The sequence below is a fragment of the Cydia fagiglandana genome, chromosome 11 (genome assembly GCF_963556715.1).
Source record: "Cydia fagiglandana chromosome 11, ilCydFagi1.1, whole genome shotgun sequence".
Taxonomy (NCBI): Eukaryota; Metazoa; Arthropoda; class Insecta; order Lepidoptera; family Tortricidae; genus Cydia; species Cydia fagiglandana.
In genome coordinates, this window is record NC_085942.1 from 14,880,130 (window position 1) to 14,907,407 (window position 27,278).

Consider the following 27,278-nt stretch of genomic DNA (forward strand, 5'->3'; position numbering starts at 1 on the left):
AGGTACACGAGCGGTAGAAATATGTGAATACAGAGTCAGATTTAATAAAACGAGTACTTAAATCCTACATAGACCAAACTCTCATGATACTGCACTTCTAAACGAATTCCAAAAAGTTTTATATCCATTGTCTAGTGACGTACCGTCTTAAATCACGACGCGAGTAAGATAATATCCGAACAGTCACATACGTCTTTCTTACTCGTACTCCGTGGTCCTGCGATTCTAAAAATGAACGTATTTCTCGACGCGAATTAATCTAGATAAGGAGGGCGGTGCTCGTTGTTTTACACTGATTTACCCGTAAGGCTTGCACCACACTAGATGCGTAATGTAGTATGGCCAGGCGTGGCTCACTCCACGATTTTTCGCTTTGCAACAGGTACAAGTACATCCGTTCCACACTAATTTTAATAGCTAGCCACATAAGCCGCGCGTGGCGCTGTCGCCACCTAGCGGCCGTATCTGTTCTGATCGCAACAGACGCGTTTTGTTAGAGAGTGAGTCTTCTGTACCTAGTACTATTATTTATTCTGTGGTACGGCCCCGGTTCCTACAGTAGATTTAAGCTCACATGCTGCCTACTTGTGAATTAAAGACAGAATTCACACCGCTCTCGTTGCGTACGCTAATTAACTAAGGCAACATAACTTCTTTTAGGGATCTCAGAGAGTGCGTAATGGAATTGGGAAGCTACTTAGGTATAATAATATGAATGTCGTGTCCTCGTGGCAATAGTATGACTTGTCCTGGCCAAGTCGTAGCTATCCCAATGTCATACTGTTCAGCACTGACATACCTGAATTGTCTAATAGAAACTAATTACTGTGACCATAAGTATAGCGTAGCATAAGCGAGGTAGGCAATATTATACTTACATTTATAGAGTCTATAATTGATGGCAGAATAGAAAAACAGAGAGGCAGAGGAAGACCGAGACGTGCGTATTTGGATAGTATCAGGAGCTCAAAACAGTGGCAGAGAGAAGAACGGAATGGCGATTACTCCACCGACATGAGCCAGGCTCTAATGATGATGATGATGATGATACATTTTCTCACCAATCATAGACATACCTATTATCCAAACTCTCGACATAGCGCTTTACGAGTATCGTCATTTCTGGGGCTCTACCAAAAATACAACGTACGTATCGTCAATATTTCCATACATTATTTCAGTTTCGGTTGCAGTTTTCTATCAACGATTGTCGCCTTGGCTAGGCCCCTAGATGTGGCGGGGCTAAAAAATGGGCGCCATCTAGACGTAGAGCCGTAGTATTCGTACTTGTATGCTAAGCTCCGGCGCGCGCGCAGAGTGTAGCCGCGGAGTTATGCATCGAGTGTGGTAGCAATGAGATAGAGGGCGTGAGTGGCGAATAGTTGTGCAATCATCATCATCATCTTGCTCGCGTTAGCCTCGCTTTTTACCACGGCTTATTAATTGTCCAAAATATTAGGTACATATGTACTTATTTAAATATCTGGTGTGTAAGTTCCAGAAATTTTCTTAAAGTTGGGAAAGTTTTCGGAAACTTCCGGATTTTATTATCAGAACGTAAAGTTTCCATGTATTGAAAAGTTTCTAATAGGAAGGATAAACATTTAGCACGTCTCGTCTCTCATTTAGCAAGTCAAGACATCAATTCACGAGACGTAATGTAATTTTAACTTTTTGTTCATGATTTTACAGTTCCATGAAACAAATTGACAGAGCCATGTTTGATAAAATAATAATTTCATTTTTGGTACAAGCTTTTATCGCTGACTGTACTTTTCTTTCCACGGGCAACTAATGCTCATCGAGACAATTCTAAAAACCCCAAACACAATTCGGTTTCGTTGTTTTATCACATAGTTCCTATGGCCACCTCCGGTCTCCATCATCAGATCAACTCGATGACACCATAATATTGCATTGTCACCCGACTTACGTATGTATGCAAAATTTCAGCTCAATTGGAAACCGGGAAGTGGATCAAATTTAACTTGCAAGATTTGATTACAGACAGACAACGGTCAGGTGAAATTAAATAAAAGCTTGTAATAAAAAAGCTCTGAATGGTGATGCCTTGCCTGGATGTTGTGACTGTTTTGAGGTCTGGTATGTCAATTTAAATATTTATATGCAAAAATTAATTAGAGACGCCTAATAGCAGCTAGCCTAGTTTGTCCTTTGAGTTTGAACGACAAACTTTGAAGGATGTCAGTCAATTTCCTGAAAAGTTACATCCGAGCTAATCTTGGGATATTAATTAGCAAAATATGGCCCTGGACTTCTCTGGGATGTTACCAGAAGAAATGTAAGATAAAGCTTGAAATCCTAACTTCTTAGTAACGGAAATTAACTAGGTAATATAATAAAGTAATTTTATTATGTTTATCACTGATATTTTTGTCGAATATCTATATTTTACATAAAATAAACAAAAAATAATAAATACGTGCATTTAGACGCGTGCGCACACTCGTGTCTCATACATTAGAGTTCAACGCGCGCTCCGCCTGTTTTTGTAGCTAACCAAACTAGATTACTGTCTTATACTTCTCAGACTAATCCAATTCGAATTGACTAACGGACAGGTGACATAGTCCTTATTTTTGTTTATATTCGTACCAGAAAGCACTATCTTTTTTTAACATGGTTATCGGAGTCGGTCGGACAAATCTCTATTTCTCTGTACCCTAAGAACCAGAAAGCACTAAAATTGTTTTGGTAGTATTTATAGTATGGCTACGAAAGCTCCTGCAGCGAGGGAGGGAGACAAATAAACAAACCAGTTCCCCCTCCACCTCCCACACCGCGGCGCTGAACTTTTGGGTGGCCGTACTGTGGTGCAGCCAGAGACATGTTTACAACTCACGGAACCTAACTGAACTGAACTGGAGAATTAAGTCCCCAGATTTCCAATTTTGGGACTTAATTCTCGCCCTAAAACTGTAAAAAGAATTGTAATTGAATTGTTCTTATTAGTTCATTGACTTCATTGCTAATTGCGATTGCGAAAAAAACATTACAGTACAAATATGCACGTCAAAATGTCTATTTGGATAAATCCTTCCCAGTTTCAGGATGGTTTAGAAATTGTTGAGCGGTATGTATTCCGATGGCCGAATACTCGGGACGTTTCTACTCCAAAAGTAGGTGTCGGCTCGGCGCGGGTAGGGTTACCAGGCACAAATGAAAAAAGTCTTGATAAAATTTTACGATTTTTGCAACAAATTTTTCATAAACTGGATATGTACCCTTTTGCAGTTGAGTGTACATTTTTGACTTCAAAAAATATCCATTGACTGACATGTACACAGGCAGATATCCTTTCTCCATAAATATACCTACCCCGCCCGTAGCTTTTACCAAATATTTTCCTGCTATAAAAAAAATGTGATTGGCCACTAAAAATTTTGACTGGCTAAAATAAAATCCTATGTCATCTTGCGCGGTATCACAATATTTGACGTCAATAAGGTACACGCTGTATATTACTGTTGAGTCGTTCGCGGCACAATACACGTGGGATCTTGTATTTTATCCACTTGTGTGGCAAAGTAATTTGGTGCAAATTTTAAGTTGTTTCCTTATGTTGGCTGGTAGAATTGACTTTTAAATGTTAAAAATTAATAACGTTGATTTGACTTTGATTTTATTTGATGTTTTATAGTTAGTATATTCCTCGAGTTGGTGTGGTGAAAAATGTTGTGTCACTCAGTGGCAAAAAATCGCTCGTGCTAATATTGATATCCTAGCCCCGAGCAAGTGAAAAATTATAAAATTGAAAAGTAGACCTTGAGCGTTGCGAGGGTTTCAAGGCACGAGGGTTAAAAAAACAACTTTGCTCTTTTGTAAAACAAATAACTATTACATAGAGAATTAAAGGGCAACTACAAAAGTGAACCTCTAAAGTAGTTAGTTATTGAGCAGAAAAAATATGGAAATCCCTGATATATCTGAAAAAGCATACCGTCTGACAACCCTGTGTAGTTCGGTGTATGCGGGGGGCGGGCCGGCGGGGCGCCTTCAGTTCGCCTTTGCCGGCGCTCGCGAGAGCTCGCGTGTGATACTGCGGCGCGGCCGCGGCCTGGGATGCGCCAGCGCCGCCCGCCATGGCCACGCTCGGCCTCTCCAAGGTGTTCATACTCGACAAGTACTTCACCGAGCTGCAAAAGTTCTGGGAAACGGAGAAGAAGCTGCAAGGTGAGCGGTTAGATTTTTTACCGCGATGAGTCGGGCGTTCGGTTTTGAATCTAAACCTGTTTGCTCGCGCCGCTCCAGTGTTTCTGTGAGGTGTTGCCGTAAAGCCCTTCGCGTCTGAAAGCTCGGAGGACGCCGCTCTCTTGCGCTCTAAAAGCTCTACATAGTATATGAATGTGTGGTCACAGCTCTACCATGATCTATTGGTATAGTTCAGTTAATACCAGGTGAACTTTTTTCACTCCATGACACCAAGCCGAAAAGTTCACCTATTTAGCTATATCAGCTCTACTATAGTAGAGCGGTTCTACAACTATCATATACCTAACCCTTGATACTCGTAAACACCTAATTCCCAAAGACTAAGCGTTATTTTAAACTAATATTCTTAGTTTTTACTGAACGAAAGCTGTACAAATGTACACGTAAATTGTTACGACCTCGCGACCACTTCTTAGTGTCTATCTAGGTTGTCTATTTTGGTCGTTAAAGCTACAATTCTCTGACCGACATCTATGATTGTTGGTCTATGTTATGATTTTGAAGTGCGGCCTAGAAAAGACATGTGTTTACGTCGACCAAGTTGTGGTTGAAGTAACATAAGTCGAGGTGCGCGTACGCCTTTGTTTTGGTTCCCGCGGCCACGCTGCGCATTCCAATAAGGTCGTTCAGGATATTCTTTATAGCTTTATTACTGCTGCCCTAACTTCTATTTAAGGCCAGGACATTCTAGAGGTTGACCATGTAAACAAGAGTCATGAAAAGCGATATGTTTATTTGTTGTTTATATTTTAATGGCTGATTGCAAACTACCTACACAAAATAGAGTCGAGGTGAATCTAGATTCTAGATAAGCATCATAATGATATTCTTGATAAGTTACAATAAGTCATACTTAAACATTCTTATTTCGCTACAAATACCAGAGCATAGTAGTTGAGTATAGCGTCTAATTTAATAGATTACAAAATGTAGAAGTAGGCGTGCCGCGTTGGAAAATTTAGTATCTATCATATACCCTGCTACCAAGAGTTAAATGTAAAACATTATTTATTTATTTATTTACATAAGGAGATCCAACAGCTAACTAAATGACAATGGAATCTTAAATAGATATATAGAGCCAATTACAGGAACTCGCAAATAGATATGTAGTAAAAACATATACTTAACATTATAATGTATATCCAGCGATTCGATCTTACGGGTTTACTAATTGTGCTATTTTCCAAATTCAATAACATTTTCACGGTTTGTTATTTTTATCAAACAAACATTGTGATTTGTGACAAAAGAGTGCTTTTGAATTACAACGCAGTAAAGGATTTATTTTGCTCCGAAAATTTATTTTAAAACAAAGGTCTACGTTGTATACTGCATATCATCTGATTCATCTGTGGCTACGGCGCAGGTAGCTGTGGCTGCGGGACTGTGGGTGCGCTGTGAGGTTAGGCGCAGGTCGTTATGCAAAGCGCGGAGGCTGTGCGCCAAGGGCCCAACCTTTTCTGTTCTCTTTCACGACGCAGCAACTAGTATCATTTCTCTCTCCTCGCTCTTTTAAAATGCCGTTTGTCAAAAAAGGACAACCATACTGTTGACAAGGTGGACTTCAAACCAAGTGTTGCCTTTCTTGATGCGCCCAGGCTGTGTATGTGTGCGTAAAAGCGTATATGTGTGCTCTCTTAGGGATGTAAAAAGTCGATTTTAATCATGTTATATATCGATAAACGCTACACAGCGGAACGAAATAGCGATTAATTGAAGCTTCAATATCTTCGTTAAACATAAACATAATTGAAATGCTAATGGATAATGAATATATAATAATATAATTCAATTATTGCGGAACACCTATTTTAGGAGGTATTTATGTATTTTAATTAAATATCTGAACTTTCCCTTGGTTCCCTGCTGGGGCGTGACTATAAAATTGTGATCTGATAACCACAATAATGAATAAAAGCGTTTTTGGTCATTTTAGGTATCGTTAAGCTTTTGAAGTAAAATTAAAATTGCAAGAAATGTCGATAGTTTATCGATATGACTTTATCGACATGGCTACAGCAACGTGGGCCTCATTGTTAATCGTACACTAAACAAAAGTGGCAACAGTGACAACTCGCTGAGACACCGTCTATATATATATTATGTCTATGCTGTGCGCCTAACGGATAGAGCGGGGGCGCGGGAGGAGGCTGTACCTGCGCACGCGGCGTTGGGACTATCGGGCGTATAGCTAAATAATATATTAGGCATAGTACAGCTCCAGAGAATAGATACTGACCTCGCTGCATAGCATTAACAAGGGCGATGATCAGATAAGATGTCTTTTCGGCTGTCAGTACGTACTACGTACTAAAGCTAAAGAAGTAGCCGACAGAACCTCGCCACGCTCTTAAACTTGCAAGAAAATACTCCTAACAGACGATGTGAATATTTTTAACAGAGGTTAAAATGCCAACAGTTTGACTTTATCAATTTATGCTTTCCGAGAGCAAATGCACGAATTAAAACTATAAAAAATATAAACCGAAACCACTGTAGGTGTGTCTATAATATTTGTAGTTCCCTCGGGTTTTGTAGGATTCTATCATCAGACCCTGACTAGATGACAATAGGAACAAGTGGAAGTTACATAAAACAAAAAAATCCAGGTCTGATCGACCGTCTTTGAGAAATCGGGGGAAATAAATAAACCTTCTTCTCCTTTTTAAGTCGTTTAATAAGGCTACTTTGAACTGCGTAGGTATGTCTAGGTATACGTAATAATAGAAAACTGAATAACTCTTATGCCTATCTAGTAATATGAGTACCTATATAATCGATGGATCGTAGGATTGCAAACATCTGTTAATTTTACGACAGTGATATGTAGATGCGACTTGTAAGATATCTTGCGAGGTGGGTGGTGCATAATACATACCTAATATAGCATATTATTTTATATATTATACACGTTTTCCTGCTGCAGGCGCTCGATCACTGTCATCGATGCACACACACTCTCACTCACCTTCGTGTAAAGTCCAACTTGAAATATTTGATTATTCTCTACCTTCCTGGCTGGTTGGAGTGGTTGGAACAACCTTTAACTCTGTAAAGGAAATTATAGTATAAGGGCCACTTGCACCACCCCACTAACCCGGGGTTAACCGGTTAAATCGTTAACCTATTGTCAAATTGTACTGGTAACCATTGTAACGCAAAGGTTTAACCGGTAAACCCCGGGTTAGTGAATGATGCAAGTGGCCCTAATTAAGTAACAAGTTTTAAAACAACTCTAACTGATGAGTGATGAGACTGAATATTAAAAAATGTGGCCCGAATTCAATCTGGCCATCATTATTATATTACAGGATTTCTAAAGGCTATCTTTGGTCTCCAAATTCTCAGTGTAAGTAGCTAGCAAGCTTTTACCTAAAAAACTAACAAAGTTAACAAACGCTATGAGTTAAATAATAGCTTGTAAAAAGATTAAGAATTCATTACGTACTACATAAGGCAGGTGAGGCGCTATAAGCCGTCACGCATCTACCTTTTTGGAAACAATCGTGCATTACGAATGTATTTATTTATTAAAAAGACCCGGACATCGGCTGCCATTTGTTCTCACATCCGAATTAATCGAGTGCTTCACTGATACGGCTGTCGATATTATGTAAATTCGCTGAACATTAAAGGCGCTCTGCCGAAACCATCGTTGACACAATTAACTGGCCAATTTTGAACCCTACTGCATCGTGATAAAGTCTACCAACGATCAGTTAAAAATGAGCTGTTAGTATGTCGTAAAGCCTTACGTATAATTTGGATGGACCGAGGGCGTCGGCCGAGCTTTCTCGTTCTTCGGAGCTTCGGTACCGCTAGCTTCGACTTGCCACTTGCTCTTCACACTATCGAACACCAATCAAACGGTTAATGTTTTCAATTTGACGGTTGAAAAATCAAAACTGGACTCGTAAAAAATAAGTGCAACACGAACACGACATACAGTCTTTGATGCGTAAAAGTTGTATCACAATATTTTGCCGGTTGGCATACAAACGAGAATAGAGCCATAATTATAGATGGCTGTTTTATTTAGTATAACTTACTTACTTATAGGTAGTACCTAACTTACGTTCGTAATGAGACGAGTTTCCTCTGCTTTTCGAAAACGGCCTTCTTCTTTTCTTTAGAGATATTTGCACAGTGTATTTTCATTTATTCTAGTAGGTAATTGTGATAATTATTAAAAGAATGACTCGCATCAGCATGAGACCAAGAAGTTTGTAACATAAGCCTTGTCGAGATTTTTATGCGTCCTACAAAGTACAAACAATGTACAAAGAGAACGTACAGTAAATACGTGAGGCCGATTCTTATTTCATAATTTGTAACGTGTTTGATCTTGTTTTGATACGACCTTGACGTCACAAGCACTCGACAAACACAAAACGAAATGAAATAATGTATCAAGATGACAGATTCTACGAAGTCAGTTCGATTGACGTTTTTCATCAACAATTGTCATCTTGGCTAGGCTCCCGGGAGTGATCTCATCAGGCATCTTGATCACATTTATTAGTGCACGTGAAAAGCCTTATGACAGTACTTAAAGTCGTATTATATTTATATGAAAACCATATTAAACTGGATCTGGATGTGAGCATGATGTACATGCGTAGCACGGTAATGCGTGCTGTAGCTTGCACGCGTGCTAGGCTCGTGCAAAAATATGCGCGTGCGTCGCTCGAGTTTTTGCGCGCGAGAATGCGAATTGAGTTGTCGCCGCGGAGCATCCGTCCGGCGCTTGATGACAGTTACACTTGCTGTCATTTGAAATGTAGAGAAATGAGGCGTGCACAAAAAGGGAACACGGAAATACACGTCTTATACAGGACTGGAAGATTTATGTCTTAGAAGATCAATTAACAGGCTGTTCAGCTGATTATTGTAGAGTCCGTCTAAGCTAACTCTGCGCCGATTTCGATTGAACAAAGTGAGGGGATGGAGTATCATTATAAACGTCGTATTTTCATAGAAAGATGACATTCCTACACTTTGTCATAGCAAATGGCATGCGGAGCCAGCTGCTGCACTGTTTTTAGGGTTCCGTACCCAAAGGGTAAAATGGGACCCTATTACTAAGACTTCGCTGTCCGTCCGTCCGTCCGTCTGTCACCAGGCTGTATCTCACGAACGGTGATAGACAGTTGAAATTTTCACAGATGATGTATTTCTGTTGCCGCTATAACAACAAATACTAAAAACAGAATAAAATAAAGATTTAAACGTGATTTTTGACCAAAGTTAAGCAACGTCGGGAGTGGTCAGTACTTGGATGGGTGACCGTTTTTTTATTTGTTTTTTTTTTTGCATTATGGTACGGAACCCTTCGTGCGCGAGTCCGACTCGCACTTGCCCGGTTTTTTACATATACAGTCGGCAACAGAAGTTGTGTCTTTATTGTTTTGGAATCATTCGCTTGCTCGGGTATCAATATTAGCACGAGCGGTTAAACAACAACTTTGCCCCCTTGTAAAACAAATAAGTATTGTTTTAAATTTTGATCTCATTCTTCAATTTAAATTTAAAGGAGGTTAAATAATGTAACCTAGCTTACCGCTCAGAACAAGCTACCCACATTTCAAAGCTAAAAGGAACCTGATTTTACCCCTCCTCCCAATGGTAATAAAAAATAAAACGTGTACGTTTGTTGTACTAGCTGTTGCCCGCGACTTCGTCCGCGTGGAATCTTATCTTCAACATTTTACATCTTAAGTACCTATAATTTTCATATCCAAGCAATGTTGAAATTAAGTACTTTTCTTTTTTTTTAGCAAGCTGTATGAAGTTTTAAGTCAAGTGGATTTTGATGTTGGTTGCTGAAATTACTTTGTATTTTAATATAATACCTTTTTACAAATTTTCAAGTTCCTAGCTTCAAATAAAATTTGCACCTGAAGACGAACTTTCATCCCCTTTTTAACCCCCTTAGGAGTTGAATTTCCAAGAACGTTGCAATTACTTTTTTTTTATAATCGGCTATTATGCCTTTCTAAGAATTTTCAAAGCATTTGTAATGGATTCAAACTTTGAAACCCATTTTAACCCTGTTAGGGGATGAATTTTACAAAACGCTGAAATTACTTTTATTGTCTTCTAATAGTATCCCCAAATACAAAGATTCAAGTCCCGCGCTCGAAAAAATGTTTGATATCCATACAAACTTTCAACCCCTTTTTCACCACCTTAGGTGATGAATTTTGAAAAACGCTGAAATAAGTTTTCTTATATTTTAATTTAAAACGTTTTTACAAAGTTTCAAGTTCCTTGCTTAAAATAAAATTTGCACCCGCAGACGAACTTCCATCCCCTTTTTAGCCCCCTTAGGGGTTGAAATTCCAAAAACGTTGCAATCACTTTTTTTTGTAATCGGCTATTATGCCTTTCTAAGAAGTTTTAAAACCATTTGTATTGGATTTAAACTTTCAACCCCTTTTTAAACCTGTTAGGGGACGAATTTTACAAAACCCTGAAATTACTTTTCCTGTCTTCTAATAATATCCCTAAATACAAAGATTCAAGTCCCACACTCGAAAAAATGTTTGATATCCATACAAACTTTCAACCCCTTTTTCACAACCTTAGGGGATGAATTTTCAAAAACGCTGAAATTAGTTTTTTTGTATTTTAATAATATATCTTTTAACGAAGTTTCAAATTCGTAGCTCAAAAGAAAACTTTATCCCCATACAAACTTTCATCCCCTTTTTAACCCTGTTAGGGGATGAATTTTACAAAACGCTGAAATTACTTTTATTGTATTCTAATAATATCCCCAAATACAAAGATTCAATTCCCGCGCTCGAAAAAAAATGTGATATCCATACAAACTTTCAACCCCTTTTTCACCAACTTGGGGGATGAATTTTCTAAAACGCTGAAATGAGTTTTCTTGTATTTTAATTTGATACTTTTTTACAAAGTTTCAAGTTCCTAGCTTAAAATAAAATTTGCACCCGAAGACGAAATTTCATCCCCTTTTTAACCCCCTTAGGGGTTGAATTTCCAAAAACGTTGCAATCACTTTTTTTTGTAATCGGCTATTATGCCTTTCTACGAAGTTTCAAAGCATTTGTAATGGATTAAAATTTTCAACCCCTTTTTAACCCTGTTAGGGGATGAATTTTACAAAACGCTGAAATTACTTTTCCTGTCTTCTAATAATATCCCTAAATACAAAGATTCAAGTCCACCACTTGAAAATTTTTTTGATATCCATACAAACTTTCAACCCCTTTTTCACCACCTTGGGGGATGAATTTTCAAAAACGCTGAAATTAGTTTTTTTGTATTTTAATAATATATCTTTTTACGAAGTTTCAAATTCGTAGCTCAAAAGAAAACTTTATCCCCATACAAACTTTCATCCCCTTTTTAACCCTGTTAGGGGATGAATTTTACAAAACGCTGAAATTACTTTTATTGTATTCTAATAATATCCCCAAATACAAAGATTCAATTCCCGCGCTCGAAAAAAAATGTGATATCCATACAAACTTTCAACCCCTTTTTCACCAACTTGGGGGATGAATTTTCTAAAACGCTGAAATTAGTTTTCTTGTATTTTAATTTGATACTTTTTTACAAAGTTTCAAGTTCCTAGCTTAAAATAAAATTTGCACCCGAAGACGAAATTTCATCCCCTTTTTAACCCCCTTAGGGGTTGAATTTCCAAAAACGTTGCAATCACTTTTTTTTGTAATCGGCTATTATGCCTTTCTACGAAGTTTCAAAGCATTTGTAATGGATTAAAATTTTCAACCCCTTTTTAACCCTGTTAGGGGATGAATTTTACAAAACGCTGAAATTACTTTTCCTGTCTTCTAATAATATCCCTAAATACAAAGATTCAAGTCCACCACTTGAATTTTTTTTTGATATCCATACAAACTTTCAACCCCTTTTTCACCACCTTGGGGGATGAATTTTCAAAAACGCTGAAATTAGTTTTCTTGTATTTTAATAATATATCTTTTTACGAAGTTTCAAATTCCTAGCTTAAAAGAAAACTTTAACCCCATATAAACTTTCATCCCCTTTTTAACCCCCTTAGGGGTTGAATTTCTCAAAATCGCTTCTTATCTCTTGTACACTTTATAAATGCAATCTGGTGTGCAAATTTCAGCTTTCTGGCTTTTGTAGTTTCGGCTCTGCGTTGATGAATCAGTCAGTCAGGACACTTGCATTTATATATATAGATATTAGGTTAGTTTATTACCCCCGTAAAATACCAGTTTTACCCCCACGGGGGTAATTACCCCCAGGTTAAGAACCACTGCTCTACATAGTCTATGTACTTCATAACTTTTGAATCGCGGGACCTAACTAGTTAGTATCGTATATGTTCTAGTTCCAGCTGATTTATCGGCTGTACCCTGTACCGGTTCTCCGTCGCTTTATGTCAGTAGTTGTCAACCTATTTTGTTGCTAATAGAATCCTTAAAATTGTATAGGCATTGACGGTATCTAGCATGAGTCACATGATCGTATTCCGGACTGTTCTCGTTGCAGGTCTCTCGGACTGTGGTCCATGAAACCCCGGTTGGCAACAACAACTTAATGGACTGAAATATATGAAATATATGATGTGATCTTTCCAAAATGTATGCAATACTTATTTGAGGATTTGGCGCCGTGGCTGGGCTCAGTAGTCAGGTCAGTGCGTTAGTCGCGTAAGGGCCAATTGCACCATTCACTAACCCGGGGTTAACCGGTTAAAACTGGAGTTACCATTGTTACCAGTACAATTTGACACTGGGTTAACGATTTAACCAGTTAACCCCTAGTTAGTGGGATAGTGCAAGTGGCATTAAGCTGAAAATGCCGGTTCGATTCCGGCGTTGGTCACTGGTGGGCTTGGAGTTTATAATCTATGCAGTGGCGTAGCTGGGGGGGGGGGGGCGGCGGGGGCGGTCCGCACCCCTCAATGGGTGACACCCGACCGTGAACTTCAGTAGTGCCACCTGTAAAATCATGTAAAGTGAAAGCGATGGAGTAAATCCTGAGCTATTTAACATAAATTACAATTACTCTTTTTAAATATACTTTACAATTTTGATTGAATTTTGGGGTGACACCCACAATTTCCGCACCGGGTGCCACCCATGCTAGCTACGCCACTGAATCTATGTATATAAAGAAGTGTGACTACTTAAAATGTATTTAGAGTAGGTACAGTCTATTTTTTAAACGATATAAAACAAAGAAGAAGACTAAACGATTCTAAACAGCGACTTCACTTCTTCGTGCCTACTATCGAAATCCCAGACCCCATGAGGTTCGCGAACCTCCGGTTGGCAACCAGTGCTCTACGTAGACTCTATATAGATTGTAGAGCAGTAAATTGTGCCGCTGATGTAATCAAGTCCGCGAGTGCTCCATTTAGGCCGAGCTTGAGTGGACCTGTGCTTTCACAACGTTGCAACACGATCCCAGCTTGTACTCGTATAAGCTATCTGTATAGTTCTCAAACACAAGAATATGTACAATAATTATTAATTAGGCTTTATGTTCGGTACGTACAAAAAAATCCATTATACAAATACGTATTCATATAAGTATTTATGCTTGTTTGACATTATTAACTACATGCTTTTATTAATCTTACCTACTTAGATTACTAAAATTTAAAAAACTTTAACTAGACATCGACGGTATTTTTCGTTAAAAAACTTTATTAAACAGCAAATATTGTACAAAGGCGAACTTTATGACAGAGACAATCTCTACTCCCTGCCAGTTAAACATCGGGCCAAACAGAGATCAAGCAGTAATAGTGCGGGAAATATTTACCTACAATATACCTACTTCATTCACCAAAATCGGTTCAGCAGAGTTAAATGCTGGAACACACGACTCAAACAAACATACTCACATGCAGAATTGCAGACACATACATAGACTGCTAACATCATAACCCTTCCCGTACTCGGTTAAAAAATAACTATAAGAATTCTATATTGAACGAAGACAGTCTGAACATCAATTCACTCTATAAATAAACAATAAATCAAGCGTCCGCTCACTCAAAACCAAATATGCACAAGATCTGTGCATGCAAATGAATTTGGCTCGTGTCGCGCGTCGAGCGTGGCATCACAACGAGATGGTGCTTTTATTGCCTACCTCTAGCAAGCTGTAATCCATGATTTATGGAGCTCGAGGTCAGGTTATACTGGTGCGTTGAAGCGACGCGCTTGGCAAACGTCATGTCATGTTGACAGTCATTAGCCGAGATTGTGCGGCAAATGCGCTAGCCGCGGAAACTTGTACCTACATTGTATGTATCTGTGACATCGCACGAGCCTGAAGTGCCGCTGGCAATTACGATGGTACGATGATGGGAACGCGCGGAGAATGTGCACGTCAGCGAGATAATTTCATAATAGTCTTTGTTGAACTCTAAGATACTGCTAATAGGATATTTTCAAAATGCATTTTTTTTGCTCATGCCCGACATACCAGTCGCGAATTACATCATATACTTTGTTTGCCACAATCGTTAAAATATCATATCATATTCACGTAAGGGAATTGAAACGCTCTTAGGTAGGTAATATCACACACGCACACACACGCGCTTATTTTATGATCGAATCATTTGATTTTTACAACTTCATTGCCTTTGTTCAGTGTCTGATATGGTGTTCTCATCGTTGGATGTGCTTTGGGATATTTGTGGTTCTCCATTTAAAGTTTGCTGTCTATTTAAATTTTTAAAGTTTTGATATGTCTTGTTTATGGCAATTACAAAAGAGTTACAGGCGGCGCATGGTTGGTTACACGCCGTAGCAGATGTATATAGAAACCCAACTATCTGACTGCAGAATACTCGGTCTATTATAGGATATAATATATAGTAATAATAACCTATAATGTAGGTTTATAGGTTAGTTATAGGCGCGAACTTCCAGCTTGGCACCTGCCTTCTGCATTCAAGTTGTTTTGTACGCATCTGTAAGCTAGCTAATAACGCTAGTTATTTGACCCCTGGATCCCTTAAAACTATGCGTTACTAACATTCAGCCTATATTGGCCGCGTATGTCCAAAGGCTGAAAGATTGAGAACCGCAACGTATCACTTTCTGTGGTATTTACGGCTTAATGACAACCGCTTCATTACTCCTGCTGCGTTAATTGTGTTACGCCACAGAAGAGCAAAAAGTTGCAAGTAAAAAAGCTTTAAAGGTGTGTGTTGAAAGGTTCAAGGCTTATCTTTTTGACATCGTCGTAATACAGACAGTGAATTTTTCACAATCAATCAAGATTATTATTTATCTAGCTGGATTACTTAGTTCATAAGTACTTAGTCATAAAATATTGTTTAAATTTTCCTCACTTGACGGTAGCTGCTAGCCGCCTAGCGGTAGGTAGTACACTTGGGAAGCGTTCTTCCCACAACTTTTGATTGAGGGGGCTTAACGAATACTATTCTGCACTCTGTCTCCGTCAACTTTCCAGCTTCCTCAGTCATCATCCCTACAAATATGGCACGACCCATTGATTTAAAAGCCCATTGGCCCATTGGTACAAAAAAGGTCATCAGTGGCGGTATTTCTCACACGTGGCAACGTGCTTTAATGCCCTGATAGACGGACTCAGTAGCACAAATTTATAATAATAATTAATAATATTTATTTTTAAAAGTGCTGCATTACTTTAGTTGACGGCAGTTCTTTGCGGCCAGCGCGCAAGCACAAGAGTTATGTTTTATGATAATGGCAACTTCGCGCGCATGCGCGTTTTTGTGCGCGAGCCTAGAGGATGCGTGTGCGGCAAAGAGCACATGAGAAAGACAAACGCCATCATTTTATCTATATAGTGTCATTAGGTTATTTGCACTTTTTTAAAGACAGTTTCCTATTTGACTGGTCGGCTTTGTCTTACCAGACTGTATGAATTAAAAAATGAGTAAGGTAAAAAAAGTAAAAACCATCCGATTTCTCATATTTTACGGCCAAGAGTTTCAAATCTAAGATCCATCACGTAAGTACCTATAAGCCTCCAAAATATAGGTATTCCTAATTTTCCGTCATAATTAAAATTAATTTTATTATACTCCCTCAATGAAGCCGTGGAATGCCAAGAACTGTGAGAGGCGCGAGGTTATGAGTAATTGGTGCAGAGTGTGCGCGCCATCATTATAGACACCTGGCCATGCATTCCATTGGCTGTGCGATCTCAAGTTTAAGATACCACAAAACCAGCGTAAATGAGACCTCGAAAACCTTAACAAGTATATACGTCGTCAGGTGCATCTATACCGGCGCGCCTGAGCTTTTGATTGGCCTGTTCTTGGCAAGGTTTTGGAATATCCTATAACATTCCCCACCGAGCGGACAGAATACTTCTACTAAAGAGTGAAGACAATTCTATTTGTTCCGCGGGCAAAAACTATCTTACAGGCACGCAAGTCCACTATGTGGCGGGCCTACTATAATGCAATTGCAGTCGCTTGTTACGTCGCTTGTAATGCCGATTGCCGTATATATATTTGAGTTGGGTTGTTCAAGTAAAGACTGCAATATCCTTTGTGACCGTCTTAGGGTGGTACCTATTCCACCTATCCAATTTCTTTGTCCGATGCGTCTCATTTTTTGCTTTAATGAGACAGTGAGACGCACTAACATTAAACACAGAAATTGGACAGGTGGAATACCATCCTTACGAATCAGTGTAGCTTACTATGTGATTGGTTTTGGATCATTTATTAAATACAATATCATTAAAACGGCCTTGTCCATCGCCGGAAATGCCCAGGATGCCTTGCGCCTGTTCACGTTCACGATTTCTCGCATATCTACAGAACAGAATGACTCAGTAGCGAATTCAAAAGAATGTGATTTCGACTGTAGAGTTCTCACAGAGATGAAGAGCTGCAATTAAATTTAATAATTTCTATTATTTTGTTTGAAAGCGGAAGATAGCGGAAACTAGGTAGGTACTATGAGTGTATTGTGTACGAATGTATCTTCTGAGCTAATGAGGACTCTTTATATCTGAATTGTTTTGGCAACGAGTGTAAAATCATCCATTCTTTCCCGGTTATCGCCGCGGATACGACAAAGCTTAAATTGTTTCCCATTCTTACTGTAAAATTCATAAAAGGTGTTTGGTCATGAAATATTATTTGCGTTTTGATACGTTGTTGTTAGTTGATAAATGGTTAAGTTTTTTCACTGAGCTTCATTGGCGGACAGGCACACGTCAGTGTTGTATTGTATAGGTTACTTGTTGACTTCTTGTAATGTAAAAGCTATTTGTACACAAGTGCTTGACAAACTTTTTGCTGAGAAGTGGTTGCAGGTCACCTCATCGGGTGACCTCTTTTTGCCAAATTTGGTGAGACACATCAGATCGTGAATGGAGATGTGTAGTTTTGGATGAAAGTGGCCGGAGAGAGGCGGCGGCCACGGGCCTCTGTCCTTCGATCGCGAGGGCTAATAAAAAGGTTTTTGACGCTATTCAAGGTACCAATTCAAGTTGCTTGGGACTTTGATACGTATTTCAGAAGGTCCAGGTTCGGTTGGCGTTGCATTGCTGCGCTCGCGCGACCGGTTGTCCGCTCTCCCCCCTCGCCTTTATGCCCTCGGTCCCCCCAAGCCCTCCGTAATAAGATCAGGTGAATTCCACGTTCGAAATCGTAAACTTAACATTGCAAGGGTTTTTTGTACTAATAGCCGATATCCTCACAACTCAGTTGGTGTTGTTGGGACGCGACCGGGCCGAAGAATGTGGAAACACCTGTTGCAACTAGTTGTAGACATTACTACAAGCTCCATGCAAACTGGTTTTTTGAATTTTCCCATGAAAGGCCTAACGGTTCCTCTTGGATCTAGAGTTATTTGACTTGGAGAGAGGATCTTCATACCTATCATTTCAAGTTTTATTATGATAGTGACGTACCTACTTATTACTTAAGCCTAAGCCCCTTTTGTAGGGCTCAATATTAGAACATGTGTTCGGATGACTCGTTATTGTTGGAATACAGGTACAAGTACCTACTTATAGATAGAGTGAATGTTTAGATTACTTAAATTAAAAAGCCCTCCAAAGCAATGAACTTACCTACATTAAATATCTAATGTGCGCTATTACAAAAGCATCGCAAATATTATCAAAGTTTTTTCCTTTGGAAATCTACCAATAATACCTATAGGTTGTTGAACTTTGATATTAAACTAATCTTCGGCAACATGTCTACATACTTAGTCGTAAACTCCTGGCTTGGGAAGTCTTCCTGAACTACCGAGTGCTGATTCAGTAGAAAACGAAGTACTAACCTACTATTGCAGTGTTAAACATAACAACAACAACAACAAGTAACAAGAGTACGGCGGGATATCGTGGGTTAGTAACCATAAAGGGTTTTCGTTTCCGATTTTCTCTCACTGTCCCATTCAGTGGCGGATTTTGCCGCCCTAGGCCCCAGGCCCTGTAGCCGCCCCTTTCAAGGAACCCGTAATATTGAATACATTTTGAGTTATTTCTTGTTACCATCAACGAATTTTTTGTCACAATTTGCCGCCCCTAAATATCTTGCCGCCCTAGGCCCGGGCCTACTGTGCCCTAGGGCAAATCCGCCACTGGTCCCATTTGGGTTTAGTAACCCATGTATTGGCCAGTAGGTACTGCACAAAAACTTAAAAAACCATGACTTCTGTAGCCGAGTAATGAGCTAGTGTTGTCAAGTTCCCGGTATTGGCATGCGCGCGGCGTGGCGGTCTTTTCCCGCTGTTGTTTTTGTCGGCATCGGCGCACTTTCATTGCGACTCGCGATACACTTAAGATACCGTGTTCCTGTTCCACGGGCTAAAAACTGTAATATCACTTACCTAGAACTAGATTTTAATTCACGACTTGTTTGATAATATGGTGAAGAGATATGAATAGGTTATATTTTTAAAGTTGCGCTACGCTGTTCGCGATAAGTAAAGTGGTAAACATTTGGATTTGCATGCTGTCAAAAAGAGCTAAAAGGCCTGGGGGTGTATTCGAGAACGGACATTTGACGTATCAGGGGGATATCCAGTTGATGCGGATAAATCATGACTTGTGGAATCGCGTACAATCACCACCTGTCAGTGAACTCTATCCACACTAGAGGTGGGGGTGTTGTACTGAAATAGTTTTTGGGACAGGTTTTTCCTAATGGACGACGTTTTGTTTGTCGAGTATTTAAAAGCACGGTACCTCCATTCTTATTTTTACTTTAAGTAAAATATTTTTTTGTTAACAGACAGTCGTCTGGGTGTCTGTTGGATCAAAAAATAATGGAAATAATTTTTACATTGTTAATATGTCATTTGATTAATGGCCTTGACTCAAAACGTCACGATACGTCAGATCAGACTAATGAAAAGTCGATATTTGCATAAATAACCCTTATTTGTAAGTCGCTTAAGTACGGTAAACACGTAAATTGCCTATTTGGGGTGGTACACGTAAAACTGGTATTTTCATAGAAACGTACTTTTGGTACGCATTTTGCCAACGTGTCCCAGCTCTAGTTAGGATCACAATGTATCGCAAGTTGTTACATTTGACAACTTGTGATCGTAACTGTCAATGAAACTAGACTTTTTTGTCGATGGGTATGGCTGCCATATTTGGATTTATGACATTCAAAAGGGGATCCTACGGCATAGAGTAAACTGCATGCTCATTTTTCTACAATACTTTGATTCTTCTACTGGACGCAAGATGGAGTTAGCAGTCAAATTTCGATCTTGGCGTTATAAAAGTAAACCGCAAGAACATGACATGCAGTTGCGTGGGTGTAGATCTATCATGAAACGAACATGTGACAATTGTCTATAATTAAAAAAATAATTGACAAATAATAATATAAAGCGATACAATACTACTTCAAAATGGCAAAAAGAAAACAGATTTATTATAAACATACTTACAAATCATATAGGTAAAAAGTATAATTTTTAAACCAATGGTCGTGGGTCCTAACCCCGGCTATTAACAATGACTTTGTTGTAACTATCTTAACCAATTGCTTTTCTGTGAAGTAAAATAATTATCATGAGGAAGATGGAGTAGCCACAATAAGGTATATATTTTTCCCCTCTGGGTTAGATGGCAGGGAGAGATAGTGGAGAAAGCGGCAAAATAAGCATTAATTGTGTTGTTAAAAGCCCTAAGCCATGAGCCAGGGTATGTGAGGTGCATGATTACTTGATTAGGGGCTAAACTCTGGAAAACCGGACCTTCGGCGACTAGCTGCCAACTTTCCCAACTCACTTTTACATCAGCTCCTTTGATTAATAAATTCAGGTAAAATTCGTAAGAACTAAGTGCCTGTGCCATTCTCTACATTGGACGCTATGCCTAATTAGTTGTTATTGATGTTGAATTTTCAGTGGCATATAAGACACCGGTCGTATAACGACTTAGAAATTTGGATGTTTTCAGCTTGAATGAATAGCAAACTGGAGAGTTTTTGATTAATTTAAAACTTATTATTTTAGGTATTTTGTGACGAAAGGTCTTCACAGACATCGACAGAAAATCGGGAAAGCCCGGCCAGATGCGTCAGACCACGCAAAATGGAGGATTCCATGCCTACTTCTTCTACCATGTATAGGTATCCATAATAAAATTATGTCATTAAAATACCGTTTCTTCGCAGCACTACACTTCAGTCCTTTTATTAGAATATGTAAATAATTTTGTTCTGTGAAACTTATTTTGTGTTACGAGGCTTACGAGTTACTTTGACCTACTCGTATTTTGCCACCTTAATAATAGTAGCCTCGAATTGGTTGTTATTTGTGGCTTTCCATAAAATAAGGGTACGTCTTTATGCTTCAAATGCAATAAGGACGTTTTCATCTGAAATTCCAATAGAACTTGGAAATTCCAGAAGCCACATTTTTACAAGCTTTTATGTAGTTTCACTTTCACCTGCCCCGTTGTTTGTTTGTATCAATCAAATCTAAATACCCACTTCCCGGGTGTTCAATTAAGCTGAAAATTTGCATGCATAAGTAATCAAGTTTTCACAGATGTTTCGAATAAATATAGTTTTTTCAAAGGTTGTCTCCTTTCAATCATAGACAGAGACAATCATACAATCTTTGTCTTACACTTTACACTAGTACTAGCACCCAAAAGAAAAGGACGACTATAGATTTCCCGGTTCTTACTGACTGACAAATTGGTTTGACCAACTACTTATATAACATTGATGGATCAAGGCGGTTTGTTTACAGCCTGCCGCGAAACCCGAAAAGCGATATTTCTTTATCTGCCACTCTATCGCTCGGATATGCAAGAGTGATAGAGTGGCAGTTAACGAATTTGGAATTTCGTGTTTCACCGTAGGCCCTTTGTTTGTGGTAATTTTTCCCAAAAGACGAATAGAAGTACGCACGATAAACGCCAAAAAGTTGCTATTTAAATGCTTATCATATTAATTTAAATCGTCGTTGGTGGTTCTTGCTTGTGTGAGTTATATAGATGGTCAAGCAAATCTTTTCAGTTATAAAAGGCGCGAAATTCAAATTTTCTATGAGTCGATATCCCTTCGCGCGTACATTTTTCAAATTTGCCGCCTTTTCCTACTGACAAAATCTGCTTGACCAACTATAAATGTCACTGTACCTTCACCTGCGGACTCAACCTTCACGTTATATTTTTTTTTTCAATGTTCACGCTGTCATAGTAACGAAAATAATAAACACGTCAATCGAAGTCAAGAAATTTATATCCAAGAAAAAAATGCATATTATATAAAAAAATTATGAAAATATTATACAATGTTATGTAAAGAGCTTTATTTTCATATGACCCAAGACTTAGTCGAAGATTTCAGAAACCAATATCCAGCAAGCACCGTCTGGCTCTCTGCTTGTAAGATATGGAAATACAATGCACGTACCTACATATAAATATGTGTAATCATGTGCCGAAGCATATTATTAAGAGGCAAGGGGATGTCCGGTTCTCCATACAAACGTAGTCGCAATTTTCCTCTCTGGATATTGATATTATGGAATATGGAATATCAAAAAACTGACAGTGCTCAATGCATTCTGCTACATTCTTCAAATTTAGATTTCAGCTTTCAGGTTTTGGCATTATTTTCTTCCATCAATCGCACGTTCTTCAGTGTTCATGTGTACAGATTTGTTCAGTTTCAGCACAGATTATAGTTACTTTATGGTTTCAGGAACGCGTGAAAAACGAAAGTTTAAAAGATAATAAATTTACGATGGCTGTGGGAAAGCAACAATAATTTAAAGCATCGATATAAGATAATCATCTATAAACTGTTTTCGGCCATAGCGAATACGTTTACCGCTAAGAATGTCTCAAAGTAAAAAAAAGAAGTAAGTAAATATTAACTGGCGTGTCTCACTCCGCGATTTCGTTGCTTTGCTACAGGTAGCTAAAAGTACGTCCGTTCGGCTCCAATTTTGGGGTTTGCCATAAGCCGCGCGTGGCGCTGTCGCCACCTAGCGGCCATATCTGTGCTGATCGTAACAGACGCGTTTTGTTAGAGAGTGAGTCTTCTGTACTTAGTACTATTATTTATTCTGTGATTAAGCTCATAAGTACACTAAGGTAGAATTGTCCGTCTATCCGTCCATATGCCACAGCAATTTTACTCAAAAACTATATTATAATGAAATTTGGAAAGTAGGTATTTTTAATTTTGTAAGCCACTACTTACTCGTAGGTTAGAATTTCAACCGGTTGGCGGTGGTGAACCGATTTGGATTTTTTTTTAAAGTATAGGTATCCCGTTTTTATCAAATCCCAGTTCTGATGATGGGTCCATCCGAACTCCTCGAATCTTATAAGTAGGCATACATATAGCGATTTTTGTGTTTTCATCAATAAAGCAAGTATTTACGTTCAAAAAAAGTGACATTTAGTGAAGTGGATCTGCTCATAGGAGGTTTGTTTTTAGGGTTCCGTACGTCAAAAAGAAAAAAAACGGAGCCCTTATAGGATCACTCGTGCGTCTGTCTGTCCGTCTGTCTGTCCGTCTGTCACAGCCTATTTGCTCCAAAACTACTGGACCAATTAAGTTGAAATTTGGTACACATATGTAAATTAGTAGTAGTTTTTTTTTTATAATTTTAAAATACATTTATTCGAAGTTATTTAAGAAAATAGCCTAAAAGTTACTTATCTCCGAAACTACTAAGTCTAAAATTTTGAAATACAAAAAATACACAAAATATAAATACATAAAATCTTCACTTGTAGATGACAGGAAAACCTATTAGAAATGTGCAGTCAAGCGTGAGTCGGACTTATGTACGGAACCCTAGAAACGCGAGTCCGACTCGCACTTGGCCGGTTTTTTTAAATTACGTGTAGGTATGTTAGTAAGTAGATTTTTTGGTACTAGAAATAATATTAGTATATACAGGGTTACTTTTTTACCAGTACAATAAATCAACATACGTAATTGTTGCCAAAAATAAAAAATACCAGCATTCTTTGTTACTACTATTTGGGAACAAAAAAACAAAAATACCAATGCCCGAACTTATCCGCTAAAGTACTAGAAAATGTGGATGCCTTACGCATCAATTAGCAAACGCACGAACTGGCAACTGTTTGTTTACGTCATCGCGCGCGATTTCATACCGTTGACACCTTGTAATTAGTGCAACCAGAAGTTACTAAATTGGTGAAGGATAAATTAATTGATGCGAAATAAAAAAAAAATTTTTTTTATTTGTGCAATGTGATCTATTATCGATACCAATGATGTGGTAAAATTTATTGTACCGGTAAAAAAGTAACCCTGTATATAGGTATACATACTTAACTTAATAGTTTTTCTTTCACCTATGTAAGTAATATGTAAAAGGGACCGAAATATGTAATAAGAGGTGTAAAGTAAATACGAGTATTACTATACGATATGTCCAAACAAAGATCGCTATGATCAGTACAAGTTATTTTTTAGGTCCCGTACCTCAAAAGGAAAAAACGGGACCCTTTAAGGATCAATTCGTTATCCGTCCGTCTATCCGTCTGTCCGTCTGTCTGTCTATCCGTCCGTCTGTCTGTCTGTCAAGTCAAGGCCCTTTATCTCGGGAACGGGTGTAGGGTATCGAGTTGAAGAGGAATAAAGTTAATACGATTATTACTTACTATAAAGTACTCGTATGTCTAAAGAAAGAACGCTATGATAAGCAGAAAGTAATTCTTTAGGTTTCCGTACTTCATAAGGAAAAAACAGGACACTTTTAGGATCACTTTATTGTCCGTCTGTCCGTCTGTCCGTCCGTCTGTCCGTCTATCCGTCTGTGCATCCGTCCGTCTGTCCATCTTTCTACCTATCTCTGTGAATGATCATTCCGTAAGAATTTATTCCTAACTCGTCTAATCTTACAGACATAATACATTTAAATTTGTTGTTGAATCATATGATGATCAAGCATTCAGATTAAATAAAATGAGTGATATTTAATGAAGTGGAACTGCTGATGAAGACCAGCTGGAACACCCTAACGACGCGTATTTCACGTTTGGCAATATGTCTTCTTCGTTATGTTTAATCTGCAAGTTATTTTTAAGCATCATTTTAGTCGAGACCTATTTCTGGTGATGGGTTCCAGAAAGAATAGACGAAACTTTTCAAATATTTTATATATAGGTACTTATAGTATATTTTTACATTTGCATTTAAACAGTGCTATTTGGTGAATGGAACTTTTTCATGAAGACCAGAAAGTAACTTCTCCATGACAAGTATTTAATAGGTGTTTCGGCTTAGGCTTTTAATTATTTATTATTTATACCCTCCCGGGCGGAAGAGAGGGAGGAAGAGAACTGACCACAGCGAGTATAGAATCACTCCACCTTATAAAACCAAGTCCCCCGCCGCGCTGTTTGTGTGTATGTATGTTCGCGATAGACCCAAAAACTACAGATCGGATTTTCATGCGGTTTTCATCTATCAACAGAGTGATTCTTGAGGAAGATTTAGGTGTATAATCTGTTAAGGTTTTGTGTAACCCGTGCGAAGCCGGGGCGGGTCGCGGGGTTGCATGGTACTAACCAATATGGCGTAGTGGTATCGTTTTGGGTCGTCCTATTCGTTTTTCGCCAAGTTCTTAAATTAGTCCTATTTTGCTTTCGTCACGCATTCTACATTGAAAGCCACCGACGATTGTGACGAATGTAGAATGGGTGACGAAAGCAGAATAGGACTAATTTAAGAACTTGACGAAAAACGAATGGGACAACCCAAGACGATACCGGCGTAGTTGGTGTTCATTATAGGTAGGTTTAGGAACTTGTCGCTTTTTTAAAATTTAATTTCCAAAATATCGATCCTAGAAGAAAAATTGTGAGGACCAAACTTGTAGAGAATCAAATTTCCTACAATTTTTGTCCTCACGGTTTTACTGTAAAATCAAAAATGCCCGAGTTATTCAAGAAAAACCGTTTTTTGAATATACACAGAAGCCTGATTCAGTCTACTTTTTGAATTTATACTCCCTTGACCCCCCCGAGGGACCTACGAAAAAAAATCCAAGAACTGATTATTCACAGGTCAAAATCTATAATGACTGAACTAAGATACCTACAAAGCAGGTGTTATTGGCCCGTCTTTATACACCTGTATCCTGTATATAGTTATACATACAACCTACGGAACATTTTATTTAATTAGATGGGTGATGGGAGGATATTTGACCTTACAAATGACTGTGCCCAAACATTTCCGAAACATATCGAACGTTTTAGTTGCAGTTTTCAGTAGTGTAAAATAATTGGTATATTTATCGTACCTCGTGTTATAAATGTAAATATAATATATTATTTTTTAGGTTCAATATACTGGCATTGGTTTCACCAAGAACGATGAGCGAGAAGCGATTAGAGCTAGAAAACTGGAAACGAGTTGGGGCGTCCGGCTGGGACCGAAGCGAGTTTTTGAATGCGAGTTTGACGTTTTAAACACCGTATTTAAGGTTAATAAGGTCTACAAGCTTCGAGAAGGAGGTCAACCGCCGAATCCAACTCGGTTGGGCAGCGTTCGGGAAACTACGTAATGTCTTTTCGTCCGACATACCTCAGTGCCTCAAGACGAAAGTCTTTAATCAATGTGTGTTACCAAGTGATGACTTACGGCTCCGAAACGTGGTCTTTCACTATCGGCCTGATCTCAAAATTCAAAGTCGCTCAACGAGCTATGGAGAGGGCTATGCTCGGAGTTTCTCTGCGTGATCGAATCAGAAATGAGGAGATCCGTAGACGAACTAAAGTCACCGACATAGCCCACCGGATTAGCAGGCTGAAGTGGCAATGGGCAGGCCACATTGCGCGCAGAGAAGATGGCCGATGGAGTCGAAAAGTGCTCGAGTGGAGACCACGGACTAGCAAACGCAGCGTAGGACGTCCACCCACAAGATGGACGGACGACCTTGTTAAGGCCGCCGGAAGACGCTGGATGCGGATCGCTTCCAACCGGTACGAGTGGAGGTCCAAGGGGGAGGCCTATGTTCAGCAGTGGACGTCTTATGGCTGAGATGATGATAATGATGATGAAGGTCTACAAGCAAATATCAGCCTTCGTGAATTAAGTATTGTAACCTTAGTCACAGAATAGTAGTACAGTGGAACCTCGATAGCACGGATCTCAAGGGAAACGCCAAAACTTCGTGTTAACGAGGTTTTATCTTATAGAGTGCATCGACTTAGAGAGGTTCTTGTAGGTTTTTGTTAGTCTTAAAAACACATTAAAATTCGTGTTAGGCAGGTGATTATACATAGACACGTAAAAATACAGTTTCTTTTTTTTTGAGTTACAGAGGTTCGTTAGTAATATCGATATACATGTGGTAAAACAATACGACTATTTTTTCTAGTTGCATGGTCTCTCCGACCGCCAAGCGAACATCGCTTAGCGAGTACCTACCGCTAAGCGACTTTATCGTTGACAGCTTTTATCGCTGCGAGTAAAGAGTGCAAAGAGAGTCCTCGCCGGCAATGTGAACAGCCAGCGATCAACTATTAATATAGGTACCTACCTATCTATTGTCTTTTACCGA

General features: G+C 38.8%; 1 protein-coding gene across 1 annotated transcript in view; it reads left to right on the forward strand.

The window, feature by feature from the left end:
* Positions 1-4,062: 4,062 nt before the first annotated feature.
* LOC134669080 (unconventional myosin-IXAa) overlaps positions 4,063-27,278 on the forward strand; it is a 47,352-nt gene continuing 24,136 nt past the window's right edge. Inside the window, exon 1 of the mRNA XM_063526606.1 lies at positions 4,063-4,194. Coding sequence (XP_063382676.1) covers positions 4,104-4,194 — 91 coding nt within the window. The 5' untranslated portion in view covers positions 4,063-4,103. The remainder of the gene's footprint in view (positions 4,195-27,278) is intronic.